General features: G+C 43.3%; 3 protein-coding genes and 1 long non-coding RNA gene across 5 annotated transcripts in view; 2 read left to right on the top strand and 2 right to left on the bottom strand.

The window, feature by feature from the left end:
* Nucleotides 1-5,539, bottom strand: part of cux2b (cut-like homeobox 2b) — a 94,848-nt gene extending 89,309 nt beyond the window's left edge. The window contains exon 1 of the mRNA XM_069166051.1: nucleotides 4,948-5,539. Coding sequence (XP_069022152.1) covers nucleotides 4,948-5,010 — 63 coding nt within the window. The 5' untranslated portion in view covers nucleotides 5,011-5,539. The remainder of the gene's footprint in view (nucleotides 1-4,947) is intronic.
* A 6,173-nt stretch (nucleotides 5,540-11,712) lies between these two features.
* myl2b (myosin, light chain 2b, regulatory, cardiac, slow) lies at nucleotides 11,713-15,955 on the top strand. The gene is made up of 7 exons (XM_069166050.1): nucleotides 11,713-11,819; nucleotides 13,505-13,594; nucleotides 13,688-13,763; nucleotides 15,030-15,134; nucleotides 15,281-15,359; nucleotides 15,438-15,486; nucleotides 15,589-15,955. The coding sequence occupies exons 1-7, from the start codon at nucleotides 11,817-11,819 to the stop codon at nucleotides 15,691-15,693; spliced, it is 507 nt and encodes a 168-aa protein (XP_069022151.1). The 5' UTR covers nucleotides 11,713-11,816; the 3' UTR covers nucleotides 15,694-15,955.
* Nucleotides 15,956-16,283: 328 nt separating this feature from the next.
* Nucleotides 16,284-17,862, bottom strand: LOC138208286 (uncharacterized). Its single transcript, XR_011179079.1, has 3 exons — nucleotides 17,181-17,862; nucleotides 16,794-16,867; nucleotides 16,284-16,695 (listed from the first exon to the last, which is right to left on the bottom strand). It is a non-coding gene; the product is annotated as an uncharacterized lncRNA (long non-coding RNA).
* A 252-nt stretch (nucleotides 17,863-18,114) lies between these two features.
* Nucleotides 18,115-22,778, top strand: ppp1cc (protein phosphatase 1, catalytic subunit, gamma isozyme). 2 transcript variants are annotated; one of them, XM_069166188.1, is made up of 7 exons: nucleotides 18,115-18,520; nucleotides 18,844-18,999; nucleotides 19,397-19,627; nucleotides 19,862-19,966; nucleotides 20,174-20,397; nucleotides 20,530-20,664; nucleotides 22,156-22,778. In XM_069166188.1, the coding sequence occupies exons 1-7, from the start codon at nucleotides 18,466-18,468 to the stop codon at nucleotides 22,243-22,245; spliced, it is 996 nt and encodes a 331-aa protein (XP_069022289.1). In that variant the 5' UTR covers nucleotides 18,115-18,465; the 3' UTR covers nucleotides 22,246-22,778. The 2 variants fall into 2 exon arrangements, with proteins under 2 accessions (XP_069022289.1, XP_069022290.1); XM_069166189.1 differs by having other exon boundaries at nucleotides 18,116-18,520; nucleotides 18,868-18,999.
* The last annotated feature ends 73 nt before the right edge of the window (nucleotides 22,779-22,851 follow it).

Raw genomic sequence — 22,851 nt, 5'->3', positions numbered from 1 at the left:
TCTCAGAAACGCACACGTCAAGAGCTAAAAGTGTTTGTTTTGTAGTTTTTGCATGAACCACCGCACACGCACACACACACACACACACACACACACACACACACACACACACTAATAATAATCGCAGCTCTCGGGGACATTTCAAGTGTACAACTTAGCCGATATAAACAGTAACATCGTCACACACACACACCGGGGGAGCTTATCCGACGGCAGCACGTTCAGCAGTCTGCAAACAGGCAGACCTGAGCACGGCAAAATGATTGGATAGGTATGGAAATCTACTTGAAGGAAGGTCAAAGTGATTAAGCTGACATTAATGACAGGCCTAGTCTTCCTGTGAGAATGCTCACCGTGGCTGTCTCTAAACCCATTTGTCATTCTGCTTCCAAACGCCGAAGCATCTGCTTTGAAGTCTCTACCACTAATGCTACACAGAGAGGTTAAACAGCTTAATGCTGAAGTCTGTTTCACTCCTCTCGCTCTCTAATGTTCCCCCTTCGTTTTATGTAGCGGGTGGGTAGGTGGTGGGGGGGGGGGTTATGGCTCCTGGATTTCACATCTCAATTTGCCCCAGATAGTCCTGTTAAAAAAAAAAAAAAAAAGAAGAAGAAGCTTCCCTCTCTCTTCTTATTTGCTTTGTTGTCACTGTCAAAGGAAGAGAGGGGCGACCTGAAGGATGTTGTTGGAGGGGGAGGCGTGGGTGCGCGGGGGGTGGGGGGGGGGGACCGTGACAGACAAGCCCCACCCATCGATTCGCAGGAGTCGGAAGAACGTAAACGCACGCCAACAAATGTTTATACGTTTACACGGGAGCGCGAGTATAGCTGGCACATCCGAGCACGTCAAACTTCATCCGCCGGGAAGATTCAGGGGTGGGGGGGGGGAAGATCTGACGACAAGACGAGCGTTGAAAAACGAGATAGTGAAAGCGCATGAAGCAGTCGCCGAGGAGGTCAGCTTTAAAATCCTTTCATAGCTACTACCCACGGCATGTGAATGAAACGATACAGTCATTAGGATAAATAATACAAGATCTGAGGCGCTGTGGACTCACTTACACTCCGCTACAATGAGATTACACTGATGCATGTGACATTAACAATATCAGCAAACAAATATACGAAAGCATGAATGAAAGGAAGACAGAGAGCGATTTTCACAGCCAATTTGAGATTGCAGGGTTAGTGTATGTGTGTGTGTGTGTGTGTGTGTGTGTGTGTGTGTGTGTGTGAGTGTGTGACATTGTGTGTGTGTGTGTGTGGAGGAGCTACTGGCAAACAGCACACAGAGCAAGGCTGGCAGCGGAGGCAGCCAGGCTCACAGGCTGCAAAGCAATTTCACTGTTTGGCAATACTGTTGTCTCTGTGTGTGGATTAGAGCTGACACCAGAGCAACTGAGTCATGCTAAATGTAGTACAATCACAAGCTTTTGTTCCTGATCTAAAAAAAAAAAAACCTAAAAAAAAAAACTCCTGCCTCTTAGATTTTTTTTTTTTTTTTTTTTTTTAGAGAGAAGGTTGGAAACAAGGCCGAGAAAAGAAACGAAAAAGAAAACACGACAACACAGGACCAAATGAGCGGAGCAGTAATTTCGCCGTGCGAGCGCGGCGATGCGACATCGTCCAGCGACAACAGAGAAGAAGATTAAAGTAGCTGGTAGTGAAGTCGGCAAAGCCCGAGTTTTCTGAAGTAAAAAAAACAAGCAGAATGGAGTCTGTTTGGTTTGCTTGGAGGATATCCGTGCAGATCCTTTTCTCCGGGTGGCTTAAAAGGGGGGGGCAAATTAAAAAGGCGTGATGATCAGAAGCCGAATTTCAGGTGACGGGAGCCAACGAAACATTAAATGCGTTTCCCACCCGGTTCGACCACACCTTCCTCATCACCTGGCTGCCCCCAAAACTCTCTCCACCTCCATCTCTCTCTCTCCGTCTCCCCAGGTAACCACGTGTGCCCAGAGTCGTTTCTGGGGCCTGGCAGGACCTGGCAGGACAGACCCTGACCCGTCCTTTTCACGCTCGCCCACGGAAATGCCATCTGGCTCGGTGTGAATGATTACCACAGCAACGGCCGGGTGACCTGCAGCCAGCGGGAAACCAAGGTCACTCCACCTCAGCGCTTCGCACTTTCCCTGCCCTCTTTTCATCAGCCTGCAGGTGAATTATTCATCCTGTACGACTCGGAGGCACAAATCCACTGCACAAACACGCACACACACACAAAAAAAAAAAAAAACACAAAAAAAAAACACCCTTGCACACTCAGTTTACTGATCTAATAACTGGTAATGAGAAAATAAACGCCCCGGCGTGAGGTGCTAACATCTCCTCGGATATACCGCAACACGCTTCTTATACGGGGGGGGGGAGGGGGGCACGTACGTGGTTGAAAACAGCTGTCGTGATTTCACACCAGCAGAAAAACGAGGGACTCCAACCATGACTGAATGAGAAAATAAGTGAATTAATTGATTTCTGACACACGTAGCAGAGGATGTCACATTTAAGCTACGGGGCCTGTTTGCAACCGTGGAAAAAGCTTCGTGGAGAATATTTACCAGAGCGGCTGTCAGGACGATAACGTGATCAAATCCCGCGCTAGTCCTGTGAAAATATTAAAGGTTTCAAGAGTTTTTCAGGAGCAAAATGCAATTACGCTTTTCAAAAGGCGTCCACGTGTGCATCGTTTAAGGGGGGAGGGGAGGGAAGAGGGAAGAGATGGAGAGGGGGGGGGGGGGGACAACATAATAACACCGTTCCAGGAAGTCGAAGCGCACCCGGTCGGAGACGCTAAAATTCAAGACAGGTTATACGTGTGTATTTTAGCTTGTGCAGGTTTAACTTTGCGGACTGATGCGTGTGCATTTCTGCAGGCGGGGCATGTCAGCAAAGTGACCCCCGTTCGCATGAACCACAACGTCACCTGGACTATAACGTACAAGTAAATACAGTCACGCTATTCCTCATTGGAATACCTGTCAGTAAACAGACAATAATCCTGCAGAAGTAGATTTAGGTACTTCGCAGTACGAGTTCACACTTTTCTGCAGGTATCCTGAATTTTTCTGTTGTAATGTGATGATCACTGAGAAGAGGATGGCTTCATCCTCTTCTTTCTTTCTTTTTTTTTTAACGTATACACCATCACATCCCTGCTCATGACACTGGGTAATGGCCTGGGCATCCTGAAGGGGCAGCTCAGATTTAGCTCCTTTGCAGGCTTGCACATTTTAATGAAAATAGAAGCAGCAAAAAAAAAAAAAAACTAAAAACCTTTTGCATGTATATATCTGAGCCAGCAAAGAGAGCTGCATGCAAGGAGCCGCAACAACAACAACAACAACAATAGCTTTCCCCCTTTTCTTTTTTTTTTCTTTTTTCCTCTCGCCCCTTCTGCTGGATCCTGGACTGAGAGAGAGAGAGAGAGCGAGAGAAAGAGAGATGTCCAGCCGGCTGGAATAACAACTCGACCCGCACAAGACGACGGAGAGAGAGCCGCCAGCATCCACCAAACACCACCAACCACCAAACACCAACATCTGATTCCTGCTCCTCCTCGCTATGGGCGGCTTTTTTTTTTTTTTTTTTTTTTTTTTTCCGAGGCAGCCGGACAGCCACGCTCCTGTCATCTCTCATGTTACAGAACATCAGTCAAACGGCAGAGACGGTGCCCTTGCGCCGGCCGAGGCTGATTTACAAACATTAGCGGGGAATACAATTACACAGCTCCCCCCCCCACCACCACCACCACCACCTCCACCACCAACCCTCCCCACCTCTCCCTGCCTGCCTGCCTGCCTGGCTGCCCACCCCCGGCCGAGCAAGCAGCCCTATGCGGCTCCAGGAGAAGGGAAGGATGGGGAAGGAGAGGAGGGGGTTGAGGGGGGCGTGCAGGGTGCAGGCTGGAGGGGTGGAGTGGACACCGCAAACAGCGTTTAGCTTTATTTTATTTTTTAGCTTCCAGGACTACAAGCTGTGGTTTATAAATGCAACTTTGAGCTGTGAAGCTAAAGAGGCTACAAGGGAAGCTGCCACGTTATTTCCTTTTTTTTTTTTTTTTAAATACTGGGACTACTGTATGTGCACGTTATTACAGCTGCAATACAAACAAACTGCTCACCTGCCACATTTCTCCACGCTATCAATCAGACACATTTGCGACATAACAGTCCGGAGCTTCAGCCGCAAAAATAAATTAAAAAAAAAAAAAATTGTAAAAAAAAAAAAAAAAAAAAGAACTATCACCGACTAACGCCGTCTTAAAGTCTGCACATTCATTTCCTCACGAAACGAGCCCGACGTCCACAAAATAAACTTTCCAACTTCCCGACATGCAAATTGCGAAAAACGTGTGGAAAAAAAAAAATATATAAAAAAATAAGCGACAGAAAGATGCAGCAAGCGACGCAACGATTCGTCGACATAAAACCGCATAAAACATTAAGCCGGGTGGGAAAGAAAGAAAGAAAGAAAGAAAGAAAGAAAGAGGCAAAAAAAAAAAAAAAAAAAAAAAAGTTAACGTCCAAAAGAGAAGCAGCGATTCAAGAGAGGCGCATTAAAAGTTTCCGTACATGTAAGTGCGGCGGTGCTGCACGCGCACGGATGGAGAGGAATAAGATTATTATAGGAAGGAAAAAAAAAAAAAAAAAAAAAAAAAAAAAAAGAGCCTAACGCGTGTAAACATCGGTGCTGTCCGCGGTGCTGATCCCAGATCGGTGTGGCCAACGCGCAGAGAGGCTTGCGCTGCTCCGCGGTCGCTCCGCCGCTGATCAATGATTGAACTGAACAAAGGCAAAGAAGAGAGGGGATCAATTTCTAATAACTATCAAATTTGCAGCGATCCGCCGGCGTTACGGTCGCCCGAAACGAGGCGACGGACGCGGGGGCGCCGCGAGGAAGACGTACCGCTGGAAAAAAATAAGCCGAGAAAGGTGAGAATAGCACTAACCTGGAGCCGCCGTAGATCAAATTTCTTCCAATATTGAAACATCGATCCTACATCGGCGGCCATCTTGGGGGATATTGAGGAGATTTTTTTTCAGCGGCTGCAATAAATATGTGGGCTGGATTCCCCCTCGTTAAACAACGATCACCGGGCCCACTTTTCTGCTTTTTCCTTTTTTTTTTTTTTTTTTTTTTTTTTTTTTTTTTTTTTTTACAAAAAGTAACGAACACACGTAGAGTCCACCGATATGTTTGACAAGTCGGCCAACATGGTTTTTTTTTTGTGTGTGTGTTTAGAAGAAGTAAGAGAAAAAAGAAGTACTGAAGCAAGAAAATAAAATAAAATTAAAAAAAATGAAAAAAAATCAGGTCTTTGAAAAGTAAAAAGAGCTCCGCGGTGCCTCCGTCCTCAACGTTAAATGGACTTGATTTTTTTGGGTTTTTTGGGGGTTTTTTTTGTTGCTTTTGGCAAAGTTATCAATACTGACGTAAAGCCACGAGGTTGATCGATACGGTCTGGAAAAGGAAAGGAGATGATGTGTAGATTAGTGGAGTTCTGGGAATTTGGCCAAGCCTACTTTTTTTTTTTTTTTTTTTTTTTTGCGTGTTTATTACGGGAGCACGCGGGGGCTGCATAATTAGAGGCAGAGTCAAAAAAAAAAAAATTAGAATACATTATCGATACATGTGGTCCTAACTATTATCAGGATGTCACCAGATCCACGTGCCCTTTTCTTTTTAAGCAAATTAGACCAATTAAACCGAGATTTAAAGGACATTTTACACGAATACTGCAAATTACCTGCAAAAAATATGAAATAAGTGGGGTTTTTTTTAGATGTATATCAAAACCTATTTACTGATGCTGCAAATTACGACCTGCAAAGCAAAGGTTTAAGCCCCTATTTCACAACCTTTAAACATGTCATATGTTGGGATTATGGTTGTTTACTGTATTTTGATTTTTTTTTTTTTTCTGTGGATACATTTGGCTCAAAGCCATCGTGACTTTATTGGTTATTTCCTTTCATTTTGCATACATATTAAGCGTAAATCTGCACGCATTCATTGTTAGGCTGCTTCTTTTTTCTTTTTTTTAAGCCACATTTTGAGCAGAAAAAATGAACTTTGCGTATCTTAATAAAGCATGAGGGTGCTCTTTGTCTACTTAAAATAACTCACTCCTCTGGTCAGAGCACACATGCACATACAGTGTGCTGCTGTGCTGCTGCTTACGACGTGGTTGCCAGGTGCTCCCCCTGCTGACGCCACCAGGTTATACGTGCAGATGAGCATGGTGTGATTTCCTCCATTAATTATACCATTATCACCCTAGTGAAGGTATCCATCAAAGAAAAAAAAACAAAAAAAAAAAAACGGTTTGCAGCCACCTGCCTCAGAAGCTTCTCGCTGATATCCCTTATGAAAATAATACTCTCATGAGTCATATTCAAAAGCTCCTCAAGGGACAATGACATATTCCTCTGCCACAGACAAACACCTAAGGGGGGGAAGTGAAGGCAGATTATTAAAAGTTTTTTTTGCTTATTGCATTTTATTTGTGGCTCCGGGGTAAGGCTCAAAATGCCGGATTCAAATGAAATAAGGATGATAGGAAAAAAAAAAAAACCAGGATTCATATTAGAGTAATAGAAGACCTAGGAGGGCTTTTTTAATTTTTACAACTCATTAAAGGTGCGAGTATAATAATTAGGATTTAAGAAATAGCATCAGCCCCCAGTTTGGTGATGTTCAATGATTTCCTGATTTTTATTTTTTTTTCCCCAAACATTCATCATCCAGAATTGAGCTTTTATTCTAATTACCATTTTAAGTATACAACACATCTGGTTTTAAAACAAGACATGCACTTCCAACGCAGGGGCGAGACAGACTGAAGCTCTCATCCAGGACACTCCAGTAAAGTAAGGACATACAGAACACACTGTTTTCTTAATTAAATCTTTAACCTTGTCTCCGTGCCCAATAGCACAACCTGCTCACACCGAAAGAAACTCCCCGTGCCAGCAGATCGGGCAGAGCGTTTGTTAATCGCAGACACTTTCAGATGCCAGATAGGAACACTGTGTTCTGGCTGAACAGGAATGTAGAGCGCCCGAGCTCTGCAGGGACCCAGGTGGGACTTTAAAAAACCCACAATCTCCACCTCCAGACGCTGATGCTTTGTCTGGTTGGTCCCCCCCCCCCCCTCCCACCTCTGTCCTCCCACTCCCCTCGCACCTGAATCCACACTCAGCCTTTTGGAAAAAAAAAAAAATTGCTGAATCTCATGGCCTCAATCAGTCCCGTACTTCTGAATATAATCTTGACCTCACATTCACCGGCGCCATCAACAAAGCACCACGGGCTTCTTCCACTGACCTCGGCACCCCCATTCAAATTAATACAGTATTCTGAAAAAAAAAAGAAGAAGAAGCTTAATCTAAAAAAGTACCGTGTGGTTACTTAAAATGAGAGCTTTTTTTCTTTTCTTTTTTTTCTTCCATCTGAGAGCAGTAAAATCATTGTTTTGATGAGGTCACTGAATGAGGGATTTCAAATTACCGTGTGTCTTTGAAAAAAACGCCGACAGTATATTTAATGAAATGTCATTCTTTTTGATGAATGATAGCAGCTTCTTTGGTGACTTCGGTGGGGGTAAAAAGCTCCGACAAAAAAACTGTCCCATATTTACTTGGATAAGAAGGAAAACATTAACCACCAAAGTGTTGCTTAGGTTTTTCTAATGCCCTCTCATTGAAGTGCAATCATCATTTCAAGTGTTCATTGGAAAAGAAATACATGTTTTTAGAAAGTTTCGAATTATAAGTCTCTTATCCTGGAGGATATTTTTGCTTTCTTAGCACCACGTTGTAAATCATCCATTGGACATTAATTCCTGAATGATCAGATGTGCAGTATAAACCCTCATTTCTTAACTGTGTAAATGTTTTACTCATCGTGGTTTCTTCTCCAGCGATCATTATCTCGTAGAGCATTTCAGCTTTTATTTAACCACACATCCGAGTTAAAACATAACTTAATGTTATGCCTGTCAAAATGTGAAAGATCTCTGCTTTGCCTGAGCAGGTTTACACGACACATCTTAGCGCGCAAAGCGTGAAATAGACACGCCGGTCCACAACGGCAAAAGCGTGAGATAGCCACGCTTTGGGCTGTCCGGGCGTGACAGTTACACGTTTTTTCGTAAGCGTGAAACTTACACGCGTGAAAATGTTATGTGACCCGGAATCATGTGACCGAGGTCCCGTAACAGAGGCAACAGAGGAAGTTTTTTGGAAGTCACATATCTCTACGCATGCAGTAGGTTTAATTTCCATCCACTACAGGAAAACGTGTAACTTTCACGCCTAGACAGCTCAAAGCGTGGCTATCTCACGTTTTGCTGTTGCGGGCCGGCGTGTCTATTTTAACCTTTGCTGTGCTTGATAAAGGCTAAATCTGGGAACTATAGTTACTTACTGTATGTATTCCAGTTATCGTTGACTTAACTTAATTTTTTATCGGGTAAACAGACTAACTTGTGGTCCGTGTTGCTCCAGAGGGGTCCACGCTGCCATAAAACATCAGAGTGAATAACTCAAATTTGATGCAGAACATCAAATTCAAGTTTTCTACCCTGCAAATATAAACACGTAACATGTAGCCAAACCAACACGATGCATCTGCAATTTGACTGTATTAAAAGTAATATTTAACATGGTTAGGTGATTAGTGGACCAGATAAAAGTTTAATCATTTATTCATTAGGGAATGTGATAATGTCTTGCAATTTTTATGACTAGAAATTACATCAACATAATTAAATACCTCATTTGGTGTGAGATGAGTTCAAGAGCAGCAGTACACTCAGAAGATGATTTCTGGGACCGTATGTCGAACTATTTAACTCAAGGTGTAGAAAACAACAGAGCTGATTCAGTGCTGCTGGTAATCAGCCGGCTGAGGCAGGTTGGATGGTGGATGTGGTGGGTTGACAGCACTATCTACTGGACAAACTGGGGAAATGAAAGGTCAAAGAAATGAGAGTGTGACAAAAACATGAACTCCGCATCTCCTAAATATGAGCTTCAAGCTTCATGAATCTGCCGCGTTTGTCTGCGTTCCTGCAGGGAAACCTGCAGACTTTCCTCACAGCAAAGGATATAGGCATTAGGTGGAAAATAAGGATCCTATAACTGGAAGACCATCCAACGTTTAAATAACAGTAACAATTAAGAATTCAGGCCATGTTTTATGTTGATAAATGACGAATTCATAACATAAAGACGCATTTGAAGTACTTTGAAGAATATTTCATGTCCGATACGGCTTGTGAAAAAAAATGTTATGTCATCATTTCTCGTCCCGTTTCTAGAAAATCGATGAAGATGCAAATACATTTAATTTCAAAAGTTGGAACTACTGTGCTTTTGACATGTTGAGTTTAAAGCAACATTAAAGTGCCGAATCTCAGCTGTAATTCGAGTCTCTTTACGTTGATGTGGTAAGAACTGCGTGCGAGACGCGGCTCTTTTCACGCAAGTATCCAAAGTTTCAAACCAATCGACGACACCAGATGAGAAATAAGCCAGTGAAAAAGCACGTCTGAATAAAAAAATAAATACGTTTTAAACTGTCTCTCGCTGTGTGTGTTCTCTTTAGTTTCACACGTATTAAGTGAAAATGCAGCTCAGTCGCATCGAGATGAAGCGATTGAAGATATTCCACCTCGTCACCCTTTAAAGAGCCCTTTTGATTGCTCTGGTAACGTGCTAAAATGAGTTCTGGTGCATTTTTGTCTGAAGGTTCCCGTAATACTCTGCATTCATCCTGTTGCTCCCGTTGGCAGTGAAACCATCAATAAACGTCAGTGTTTTCAGCTTCTCGGACAAACACGCAGAACCACAACCACAATATTTAGTGTCCAGTTACTTTTGAGCTCTTACCAACTTTGGCACTGTCTATATCGATGCACACTCCAGCCCGACCGATTAATCGGTTGGCGGATTTTATCTGTAATATCGGTCTCAAGCATTTCGTACGAGCGTAGATGTTGTGAGTTTATAATGGCGGCTGCCTCGGACAGGTCTATTTTTGTAAAAGAGATTTATGATCTCAGTGGGACTCCCTGGAAAAAATATAGACAGAATAAATACATATGAATGAATAAGTAATGTTGGATGTGAATTTTTTGCTTCTTTTTTTTCTTTCAGAACATAATATAGAAAAAGATGCTGAAGTAAATTAGAAATTGTTCTATTTGTGTGTGTTATTTTATAACACATTATATTACATTCTCAGTAAAGTTCAGTTTCAGTGCACCAATGTCAGTTCTGACAATAAAGGTTGTTAATATCCTGCCTCCATATCTTTTTGGCATCTTTCTACGTGCTAATAATTCAGTATGTAATGTAAACCTAATCAAATCAACACTGAACACTTTCACGTGCTATCTACTATTTTATTTAATCTCGAATGTGCCGAACAACGGAGGCTGGCGATCCAACACTTACGGTCTGAACTGTATGAAATACTGAAGATGAGTTATTTTATTATAATGAAAGTTATTGCTTTTGTGTACCCGTTTGAACATTCGCATATACGGCATCATCTTTGATTTTTGACTGTCAACTTGAAATCCTCTTAAACTGCCTTCACCTAATTCAATTCGTCATGTTATGTTTCAAATCAAACAAGTCTATTGTTAACTTTCTACACTAGTTCAGTGTCCTCAGTGCAGAGGAGCCCAAAACGTGCCTATTAAGAGCCAAATATTCTGGATGGAGGGTCGCGGGTCAAAAATAAATGTCCATGTTGTGTAAAATTACATTTAATTAAAACGTGATATATATTACAAAAAAGCTTCATTATAAATCTTAAATAACATTTCACAATAGTACTCATTAATCTGTGGGAGAGTAATTTGATTATTTTGTAAAAGCTATTGTCAAAAAACAGTCTTGCCAAATTTGTGTAAATGTTCTGTGGTCAGCGCGCCGCTGTCTCGATCTCTCACGTTGACTGGCAGCTCAAAGTCAGTGACGAAGGACACTCGAACATCACATGAGCATCAGCGAGAGCGAGAGAATATCAAACACCTTCGTAGAAGAGATGCAGGCCAGCGTCATTTAATAGGGAGGCTTTACAGCATTATGCTGTAAAGCCATAAAACTCATTTAGGACCAAATTTAAGTTTTGTTTTTTAGTCGATGAAGTCCAAACGCAGCCTGCGGGCCCTAAACCGAGCTGCTCCGCATTACTGAATAACAGTCCGACAGTGTTACAAGAGAAATACTGACCACCATTGTTCTTCAAACACATCATGCGCACATTGTCTCCTCCTAATGTTTTCCACTGTGCAGGCATGCTGTTTATGATCAGGTCTTATTGGGGCTCAGGAAGCTTTGGCTAACGGTTCCGTTTATTGTGCTACCGAGAAACGGCCCCCCGTCGGGAGCACGAACCCCGCCTGGGTCCCTGCGGAGCACTAACGGGACAGCTGTGTGACGGATCCCATCAAGTGCGACTGTCACTCACCCGAAACAACGGCCTTTCCTGTGCCAGAGCTATGTCCTGTTGTTATTCTGGGGGGCCTCTGTGGTCGGGGGTATGTGCGTTTGGCTATTATCCCTAAATCTCATGAACTCTGGCGATGGTAGCCGGTGGCGATGAGAGGACGGTCGTCTTTACCTGGGGTCTCTGCCTAAAGAAGGCATTGGGTATTTATAGCCCATAAGCATGCGGCATTATTTAGGGGTGGAAAAGGGGGGGGGAAGGGGTCGGTATATCTAGCCCCTCGGTTGGTGCGCTGGCCCCCCATCATAAAGCGGCGAGGGTACGGTTTGGTCCTCATCCAGCTCCCACTGAGACATGGTGAGTGGACACAGATTTCATTGTCACTGCACTTAATCTTGTTTTAAAAACTCCAGTCTGCGAGGAGGCGCTGCGGTTCTGCCGCATGGCTAATGTGTTTATATAGTATTATTCTATATTTGCACAGCACTGTATACTGTCACGGTTTGTTTTGATGAATTATACATCTCGCTCTACTCACGCCAGCGATAACGAATCAATACGCTCCATGTCAATATGCTTATGGCTACTGAATACAAATTAAAAAGAATAATCAATAGGACAGAGCTCCAGTTGTTTTATTGATGAGTTATTGATTATATTTGTCCACTCACAATGATTAAATTTTTGTTGTTGTAAACGAGTACAAAGTAATTGTGGTTTGAAGAAGAGATGGAGAGGGGAAGGGGACGGGGGAGGGGGGGGGCGACCATTGACCTTTAACTAATCTCTTAATGGTCCTATTTTTCTTTTTTTTTTACAATAAAAACCACAGCGGGAAGTTGTTTCACACACACACACACACACACACACACACACATTTACATAGGAAATGAGGAAAAGGCAGGCGAGAGGAGGAAAGGGGACGAGACGAGGGAGGAATAGAGGACAGGAGAGGAGACGAGAAGAGGAGAGGAGAGGAAATTTGAGTCGAGGAAATAAGGAGTGAAAGGAAAAGGTGAAAAGAAATGAGAGAGACGAGAAAAAGAGGGACAAAAAGGAGACAAGGGAGGAAAGGAGAGGAGACAATGGAAACCAGGAGAGGACGACAAGAATAGCATTGAGGAGGGGTTGAAACAATGAGAGAGGAGAGGCAACAGGTGAGGGCTGGAAAGAGGTGTATTATTTCGAACGTTGACGCTCGTGTCGGTCCGACCGCGACCAGCATCGAAAGAAATTAAAACCCTGCCTCGTTCCTCCCTCCGCCCCACGATTACACGAATCCTCTTAAAACCAAGATAAAAATGAATTTTCGGCCCCAGAGGTCCACGTCCAACGAGACACACAAGTGCTTCTGAGAGCTAATCCACAACGAGGGGTTAGACAGCAGCTGTCGAGAGGCCGGCGGATCCGAGCAACATGATGTCATCGCGCCGCCATCCCCTTTTCCACTGTTTTTAACAGTTCCTTGGCAGTTGTGTAAATAGCTCAACGTAATCCCTCCCTCCGAGGGATTTCTGATCAAACAGGGCTCAGTGTACCATCCTGTCATCACCCGGGCCCTATAGAATAATCCCTCATGTGATCCGGGAGGTGTGGGGGGGAGGGGGGCAGAGGAGAGGACTGTGGGAGCGCAGGAGAGGGAGGACCACACCCTCCCGGGGGCTTAGTCTGCATTCTTACAAAAATTGGAGGCTTGAGTAAATATTTCCATAACAAACTGACAGTGTTTGTAATCCTCGCTAATGAAATGCGTGCCCCGGTATAAACCTCGCCTGTTGTGCAACTAATGCCCCCCCCCCCACCCTCCGAACCCCCCTTTACATACACACTTACACAGGCACACGCACACAGCTTGAGTTGGCTGATCATTGGCTCGTTATCATAGGGGCGCGCGTGTGTGACAGTAAAACCGATAACGAGTGAAGCTGAAGCAGAGCCAGGTGATGATCGCGTCATTAGTATTGGATCTAATTAAGAGTGTCATCGTACCACCCCCCCCCCCCCCTCTCCTCCCTCCACCCCCCACCCTCCCCACACCGCAGGCGCCCAAGAAAGCAAAGAAGAGAGCGGACGGAGCCGGCTCCAATGTGTTCTCCATGTTTGAACAGGCCCAGATCCAGGAGTTCAAAGAAGTCAGTGCTCCGCCAAGTGTTTTTGAGTTTTGGGGCCGTTTACTCTGCGGCGTCTGATTACTGATTACGTGTCACTGTTTCATCTCTCCGCAGGCTTTCACCATCATGGACCAAAACAGAGACGGCTTCATTGACAAGAACGACCTGAGAGACACCTTCGCAGCTTTAGGTAGGCTCCTTCTGTTCGTGGATGCGAGTCCGTTTCACGTGATCACGTCAGAGAAGCAACCGGTCGATTGACAAAAAACAACAACAACTTTCTTTTAGCGTTGTGAGCGCAAATGTGTTCACATTGAAAGATCCACCACCACCTCAACAGTTTAAAAAAAAAAAAAAAAAAAAAAAAAAAGCAGTAAAAATACATGCAGTTCTTTTACCGCCACGTTAAAGGAGGTTCTTTTGTTTTGGATGGGTTTTTTTGGGGTTTTTTTTCGTTCCACTCAAACACTTGTTACATCCAAAAAAATCTCTGCCTGCTCTTCTTTTATTTCTTGTCGAAATAAACACATTCTGCATGTTTCTGCCGAGCGCAGCTGAACTGTACAGAAAGTCGTAGAGATTTACCTGCAAACTGAACTGGCAGATGTTTACTGAAGAAAAAAACAAAACACACTGACGCTTGGGGTTTAGTTTTATTTTTCTATTTTTTTTTTTTTTTTTTTTTTAAGTTTACCTCGTCTTTAGTTTTCTGACAAACATCTGACTTACAGCTGTGGAAGAGGCCCCGATCCCCTCGCACAGTTCATTGATCTACCGCAGCGCAGGGCCCGACCCCCTGAAACCCGCTGGAATTAATCAACTAATCTAAGCCTAAACTGACCGATCGAGCCTGGACGGTTCAGGTTGTGAATTACAAACGTCAAATTTCGAATTGACGGCGCATTAAAATGAGGCTGCAGTGAACAAAGATGTCTCATTGTGTTGAATGCCAGTTGCTTCAACACGTTTCTGTACGGTGTGTTTACTTACTCGGTTAAGACACAGGGTTTATTTGCAGAAAGAGCAGGGAAGTGAGATGTGATCACAGTTGGTCACTCATGACCCATGAAATGTCAGATGTGAACTGGCACACTTGGATCTTTTCCACCTTTGACAGATCACCCAGGACACATACTGATGCCCGGTCTGAACAGCCTCTATTACTGAAGGGATTTTTTTTTTTTTTTTGCAGAAAAAAATTGCCAAACTCTCTCAGGTTTTAACTGCTCAAATTTGCTGCTTTTCCTCATCTCATTCACCGGCACCTTTGGGTTTCAGACCAAACGAGACAACCCGAAGAAGTCAACTGCGGCAGTGGGACAGTTACGATGGTCATTTTTCAACCAAACAATTAATCGATTAATGGAGGAAATAGTCATGAGATGAATCAATAATTAAAATAATCATTAGTTCCAGCCCTGAACCCTCTTCCACCTCATCTTCCATCTTTCTCCAGGCCGTTTAAACGTCAAGCAGGAGGAGATTGATGACATGCTGAAGGAGGCACCGGGACCGGTTAATTTCACCGTCTTTCTCACCATGTTTGGAGAGAAACTAAAAGGTGAACGAGGGCGTAATTACGTGGCACCTTCTCACATGTGTGGATACCAGGAGCATTTGGACACTTGTAGAAAGATTAGAAAAAAAAAAAATGTTACCTTTATTTAACTCCTCATCGACTCAGAGCTGTCAATCTTCCACCTTCAGGTGCCGACCCAGAGGAGACCATCCTCAATGCTTTCAAAGTGTTCGACCCTGAGGGGAAAGGGTCGTTAAAGACGGACTTGTGAGTAACAGTGCGGTGCTCAAACGTTGGATGAAGCGAGTCGCCGGTTCTGCTCATCATCACTTCTTGTTTTCACAGTGTGACGAATATGCTAACGACCCAGGCGGACCGGTTCTCCGCCGAAGAGGTTCTGACGATGTTACAGTAGATAGCGGAGTTTTTTATTTTTTTTTATTTTTTTGTAATTCAGTCAAAAATATAATCTGTTATTTTGACTTGATGCCCACAGATGGAGCAGATGTTTGCGGCGTTCCCTCCAGATGTCGCAGGGAACCTGGACTACAATAACTTGGTCCACATCATCACGCACGGTGAAGAGAAAGACCAAGAATAGATGAATGAATCCCGCGATGGACCTCTGGACATTTAAACCATGTGGGTCATGTTGGTGCAGAGATATGTGAACGCAGCGGAAACAGCAGAAACAGAAAACAAAAAACAAAAAATCACAACTTCACATTTCACCTACCATTTTCTGACGTACACATGAGTGAAAGTGTTAAATAGAAATTGGATTATTAGAATATATGTTTATTATTGCATTACATATGTAATCAGTTTATAGGTGAAATAAAAAATGTATTTGAACCCCAAAATGTTTCAAATCTTAATCATTGCATGTTTTTGATGACTGAATATCGGACAGAAGGGTTGATATCAGAACTGAAGAAGATATATGTAATGATTTGCACTGCGAATACAACTGAAACTTTTAAAGATGGAGGCCAATCTTTGTTTGTTGGTGGCTTTACTTCCCATACTGCAGCAGAGAAAATCTATCGTCACTAAAAAATGTATTAGCTGTATGGTTATTTGTGTTTCAGTCCTTTGCTGACTGTGCAGCTGTAAAAAAAAAAGTGAAACCCAGCAGTGTTATTGTTGCAGCAAATTTCTTTAAGTGTTTGAATATAAATGGAGGCCTATTGCTGGCTAGACAGTGTTTTCTTAAGTGTTTGAAGTGGGCCAGAACTTCAGCATTTAAACGCTGGTGTACTGTTACATTTTCTTGGGATATTATGGTCTTTTTTACAAACGGGTCCAGCTCCACCCTGACTCAGTGTGCGCTGCTGTGATTGGCTGTTTTACTGTCATTTAACTAGTCCTAACTCTAACCTTACGATGTGGGACTTCTCGCCGCCTCGTAAATTTGGCTCTGCAGTGAGTACTTGTGTCATCTGGGCGACTCATAATGTCTCTAAATAAACTACATTAACCCAAGAGGCACTACGACGCTCACCAGTTCTCCCCTGCTTGCTTCTCTCTGTTGGTGAATCGTCCAAGTAACGTGATAAGTACAACAATAACGTTGGTCCGATCTTCGGCTTATCTCACACATCTGCAAATACAATTAAACAGCATCTTGTAAATAACCACCTGTTCCTGCTGCTCAGCAAAGAAAACTTACAGCGTCGCATTAAATATTCTGTAAATTACCCGTTGATGAGGATGATGGTGAAGCAACGCTCTGAAGTCCCCGAAGCTCCCGTCCATCATTCACATCATCCATCCTGCGGTTCTCGGAAAAATTTGAAACATAAGATGGAAGAAAATCAGTTAGTCATCTTCAGTTAGTCAGAAATGAAGTAATTAGTCAGCAAGCAAAGGCACTAAAGCCAAGTTTGAGCACTGAAACTAAAGATAGATCTGAGCTCAGCAGGGAAGACTTTGGCTTCTTAAAGTGACCTTTTATCCTTCACTGTTAAAACCCCTAAAAGACTCAAGAGTCCCAACAAAGCCAAAAGAGTCTAAAAATATTCCATTTATTTTGCTATGAACTTTGGGTAATTCCCTCAGGCAAAGTCTGCAGAAAGGAGGACTTACAGAAAGGACCAATGTCCATGCTCCTCCTTTTATTGGTTTCCACTCACTCAGACCAAAGCAGCTACACCTAAGAGGAAAAAAGACATCACGAGTCAAATGATCAAGCGAGTACAAATCATAACCAGCAGGGGGAGAGAGTGTAAAACTCAGACAGATATATTTTCCTGTAAACACAGGGATTAAAATCACATTTCACTTTGCGTATTGACTCCATCTCCTCCCGTTTAAAGACAAAACTCTTCCATTATTTTTCAGCTTCTTGTCTACAATTCAGAGGATAGTTCTTCATTTATTGAATTTCCTTTATCTTTTTCTTTTTCACATTTAGGCTGATTTTTTTTTTTATTTTTATTTTTTTTTATTTTATACACTTTATTAATCCCCGAGGGGAAATTTCTTCACTACAGCAGGGGGGCTCTCAGGGGGGAGATGCTGCAGCAGGATGCCACTAGCGCGGCGACCAGGTAACCTGACCTGAGGTGCATGTTTTTGGATGATGGGAGGAAGTCGGAGAACCCGGAGAGAACCCACGCAAGCACAGGGAGAACATGCAAACTCCGCACAGAAAGGCCCAGGACCGGATTCCAACCCGGAACCTTTTTTGCTGTGAGGTGACAGTGCTAACCACTGCACCACCGTGCCGCCCAAAAAGATTTAAAAAAAAAAAATCTTTCCATCTCAAACTTAAAAAAAAATAACAAAATAAAGAATTTTTTTTTTTTTTTTTTTTTTTTTTTTAGTTCTATCCTAATTCAGACACTTTAAAAAAATAAAAAAAATTTAAAAAAAAGTACAACATTTTCAACAGCAAACAACACGATCAGAGTTGCAACCTGCGCCTCCCCTGCTGCGCGGGAGGAGTTGTCGTTCTCCATCCGGTGCGGTAGGGGGCAGCAGCGGGCCGCCAGCGGCGGCAGCTTTGGCCCGCAGCCTCCTTGAAGCAGCTGACAGGCTGTACAAGGTGCGGCAGAGGAAAAACAAGAGGACGGGACACCACCGCTAGCTCACGGCTAAGTTACTTCTTCAGCCCTCGTTTGTCAACATTTGGATGCAGAATATTTTTTTTAAAACGGCGACGCCTAAGTAAGATTTATTAGTTCGTGAAAAGTGCGAAACGAGCAGCTGAACGGTAAGCGGGGGGGTCACCCCAAATAAGATTTACCCTTTCGCCGGAGAACCAGCGGAGCTAGCCGGATGCTAGGACAGCTTAGCGGGCTAGCTTTCAGAAAGTGTGTTAAAACGCCAGAAATCTTTTGTCGACTTTAAACTAACACGGACGATCGCGATGGCCGATGTTGACAAGCTCAACATAGACAGTATCATCCAACGGCTGTTAGAAGGTAAGTGAAAGCTGACGCTATTACCTTAAAAAATAAATAAATAAATAAAAATAAAAAAATATAAATCAGCATATAGGCGGATAACTTCAGCTGATCGTGGAAATTAACCATCGACGTTTTGTAGTTTGTGACGTTATTTTTTTGCTGTCTTGAAGCCTGAAGGACACTCTCAGATAAATAAATAAATAAAACCCCACAAGCTGCCTTCGCCGTACGAACACCCGTACACTGCGCATCGTGGCGCGGCTCACAGCTGAGAGAGACGCCGTGCCAGGCGTCGCCGGCGGTCCTCGCAGGAACAAATGTTTTAACTATTATTTCAGCCCGACTTTTGTCTCCCGGTGCAGTCAGAGGAGCGAAGCCGGGCAAGAACGTGCAGCTGCAGGAGAATGAGATCCGTGGATTGTGCCTCAAGTCCCGGGAGATCTTCCTCAGCCAGCCCATTCTTCTGGAGCTGGAGGCCCCTCTCAAGATCTGCGGTGGGTGAAAGAGTATTTGTTGTGTGTCACTGCGAAAAAAAAGAAAGAAATGTGTCAGATTTTTACGCCAATGGCAAAATGCATTGCGAGTTAAGTTCATTTATTTGTATGGCACTTTTCTAAACTCAAGTCACGTAAAATCAGACGTTAAAACAAAACAAGTGAATTCTATCAAGTCTTAACAACAGTGATCGTATGAAACAACCATAGAAACAAATTAAAGCGGGGTATAAAATAAATCATAATTGATCGCTTAAAATCAGTAGAGGCTCTCCGATAAAAGTACGTTTGAATAAGAGACTTAAAAGACGTCTCCAAACGTTGGCGGGCCGCGGTTGAAAAATGCTTCTGTCGCCTTTTTGAAGTTTTAAGACGCGTTTGCTTTGTTCCCCTGCAGGTGACATCCACGGGCAATACTATGACCTGCTGAGGCTGTTCGAGTACGGCGGCTTCCCTCCGGAGAGCAACTACCTGTTTCTGGGCGACTACGTGGACAGGGGGAAGCAGTCCCTGGAAACCATCTGCCTTCTGCTGGCGTACAAAATCAAATACCCTGAGAACTTCTTCCTGCTGAGGGGAAACCACGAGTGTGCTTCAATCAACAGAATATATGGTTTCTATGACGAGTGTGAGTATTGTGTATTTAATTTAATGATTGAAAGTGTACGCCTGGATTCACAATTTAGGTCGTCTGGTCCGTTGTGTTTTATTACGTAACCTTGGGTCTGTGTGTTAAATGCAAAATTTTGGACCCCTTTGGTCGTCACATAAGACTTCTTGTGTGTTATATTACTGTTTAACGGAGACTTGCACGTACGATAATGAGAAATTTAAATGTACTGTCTTTGTTTTAATTTGTCAGGTAAACGAAGGTACAACATCAAACTCTGGAAGACCTTCACGGACTGTTTTAACTGCCTCCCTATCGCAGCCATCGTGGATGAGAAGATCTTTTGCTGCCACGGAGGTGTTTTTTAAAAAAATATATTTTTTAACAACATTTTGAGAGGCAGAATTTGTTAATGATTTATAATGTTTTAACACTTTTTTTTTTCTTTTTATCTCCACTGTGCGTCAAAGCGTTCTAGCTTTGACGTCAGCCTCTCTTATTTGTCTTTGTATTGCGTCCTCACCTCAATTATCCGCGTGTTTATTTGCACTTTGTCCCACTCAGGACTGTCACCTGACCTTCAGTCCATGGAGCAGATCAGACGCATCATGCGCCCCACCGATGTGCCCGACCAGGGTCTGCTGTGCGACCTGCTCTGGTCGGATCCGGACAAGGACGTGTTGGGCTGGGGGGAGAACGACAGAGGTGTGTCGTTCACCTTCGGCTCAGAGGTGGTCGCCAAGTTCCTGCACAAGCACGACCTGGATCTGATCTGTCGCGCCCATCAGGTAAACTCAATCCCCCTCTTGTCACTGCCAACAGAAACAGGACGGCGTGAAGTGGCAGATCACTAAAGATGTGAAATTCTGAAATGTGTAAACCTGTCTTCTCTTTTTTTTTTAATTATTATTACCTCTCAGGTTGTTGAAGATGGCTACGAATTCTTTGCAAAGAGGCAGCTCGTCACTTTGTTCTCGGCGCCCAACTATTGTGGGGAGTTCGACAACGCCGGTGCCATGATGAGCGTGGATGAGACTCTCATGTGCTCCTTTCAGGTAACGTGCCTTTTTGTTTACGTAGCTAAAAAAATTTGCATCATTGAACAGTGTTACGCCCGGTGACACACCTGCTGCCTGCACGGCGTGCCTCGGCTCGCTTGTGCGTTGGTGCGCCGGCGTGTCTTGTTACTGCCAGCTCTGTCTTTCCATGTCGAGTTTCTTTTTGGACGGTGACCATCAGTAATCGAATGTCTGGCCTCCAACAAGTGATGAGTTGTAACCAAAAAGCACTCGCGTGTTTTTTTGTTTGTTTTTTTTTTGCTAACCCTCATTCAGAGCAAGAAACACACACACACAGTAAGACAGACACGGAGAGAGAGCACACTGCGCACATTGGCTTTCTGTTACGACTGTATGTTGCGCATGTGATCACAGATCTGTTATGTTTCTGTTAACTTGTACGTGTCAAGTGTGAAAAATAAGCGAGACGCCAAAACTCCAGATAACGAGCTGCAGCAGCGAGCCGTGACGGTGTCGCAGCTCTAACCTGTTAACACGGCCGCCAAGATGAAAACCAAGACGTTACACATTTGTCACACACCACACACACACAGGCAGCGTGTCCCGGGCCTTTAACTAACTTCAGCATCGTGTTGAGGGTTTATTTTGTGAGTGCTTCAGGTTAAAAAAAAAAAAAATGGAGCAAAATTGTTGAAGAAATGTCGGCGATTGACTCCTCTAACCTTTGACCTCACAGCTTCACCACGGGCTGTTGATAACTTTTGATAATTAGTTCATTTCTTTTCTATTTTACACGTTATTTAAAGGAAAACTATCTTAAGTGCTTTTCCACACAGACAATATTTGCCCTTAATTTTGGTTCAATATTAAGCCAGCAGCTATGAAACAGGCCGCAATTTAAATCCACCAATAAATTCCTTTTTCTTTTCTTTTGCCCCTGACAGGCTCTGATTCTTGATATCATTTACTGACAACATTGGCCAAAGTTGTTTTGTTGACCTGTAATCGGCACACATGAAAGCACGGCAGGATAACTGCCAAAACAGTCCACCGAGGGAGGACCCGGTAGAACGTGCAAAATACCAACTAAGCCGTTACTTGAGCTATCTGTCATTACCATCTCTCTGCAGCAGCGCCCTCCACTCGAGGAGCAACGTTCTTCTTTAAGATAAAGTTCTCTGGTATTTGATTTCTTCTCCTCCTCGGCTGGCCCGTAGTCCTTCCAGTCAAACGGTCACTGCAGCAGACCTGTCTGGAAAGACAAGGAAGTATTAGCATCCAACGAGCAACAAACTTAAACGTATTCATATCCAACAAAGACAGTCTATAAAAGTGTCGCACTACATTTTGTTGGCAAAAAAAATGTGAAAAACACCCAAACATGAATTGTTTTATTTATATAAAAAGCCATCTTAAATGCCCAAATGTTGAATTGGATTCTCAAATTCCTTTGGGTAATGTTTGTGCAGTATTTTGGAGGTATCACAATTAATATTCTTTTTTTTTTTTTTTTTTTTTCACTTGTAGATTTTGAAACCAGCCGAGAAGAAGAAGCCCAACGGCAGCCGTCCTGTGACTCCCCCCCGCAACATGGTCACCAAGCAAGCCAAGAAATGAGGGAGCGGGTGGGGGAACAAATGGTCTCACTCCTCTGTTCTGCTTTCGTCTTCTGCATTCGAAGGATCGGTTATCCTTCATGCTGCCAATACTGAAAAGATACCCACTCCTACTCGATGAAAGCAAAATATTTTGTTGTTTTGTCCACAGGGGGTAAATTGATATGTCACCGTGAAAACCTCAGGTGTTTTGCACTCCATTTTGCAGCTAGTCTTTGCCACACATGACTGTTCAATCAGGAAAAATGTAACAATACGGCTACTTATGCACAGGAATGCCTTGTTTGAAGCTGTGCACAATTTTTCCAAGTTTTTTTTTTTTTTTTTTCCTTGCGTTAATTCATTCGTCATCTTTTTCTCACTGTCAATAATGGTCATTAATGGCTATAAAATTAAGGGGAAAGTCACAAACACCTGTTTACTTCTGTAAACTTTATTTACAGTTTATTTACCGTCGGTGTCATGAAACATTGACTCTACACTGCATCCCATTTTTAAACACGTCTCGTGCTAAATTAAATGAATTAAGAAGCACTCTTGTAATGTCTAAATCTTTCTAATAAACTTTGAGTGTATTTTAGGGGGAAATTGGTTTGTGAATGTTATT

Source organism: Embiotoca jacksoni, unplaced genomic scaffold (genome assembly GCF_022577435.1).
Source record: "Embiotoca jacksoni isolate LCO1_2020_lvr unplaced genomic scaffold, fEmbJac1.0.p SCAF_37, whole genome shotgun sequence".
Taxonomy (NCBI): domain Eukaryota; kingdom Metazoa; phylum Chordata; class Actinopteri; family Embiotocidae; genus Embiotoca; species Embiotoca jacksoni.
The sequence above is the reverse complement of the archived record's forward strand: the minus strand, read 5'-3'. Positions and strand labels throughout refer to the sequence as shown.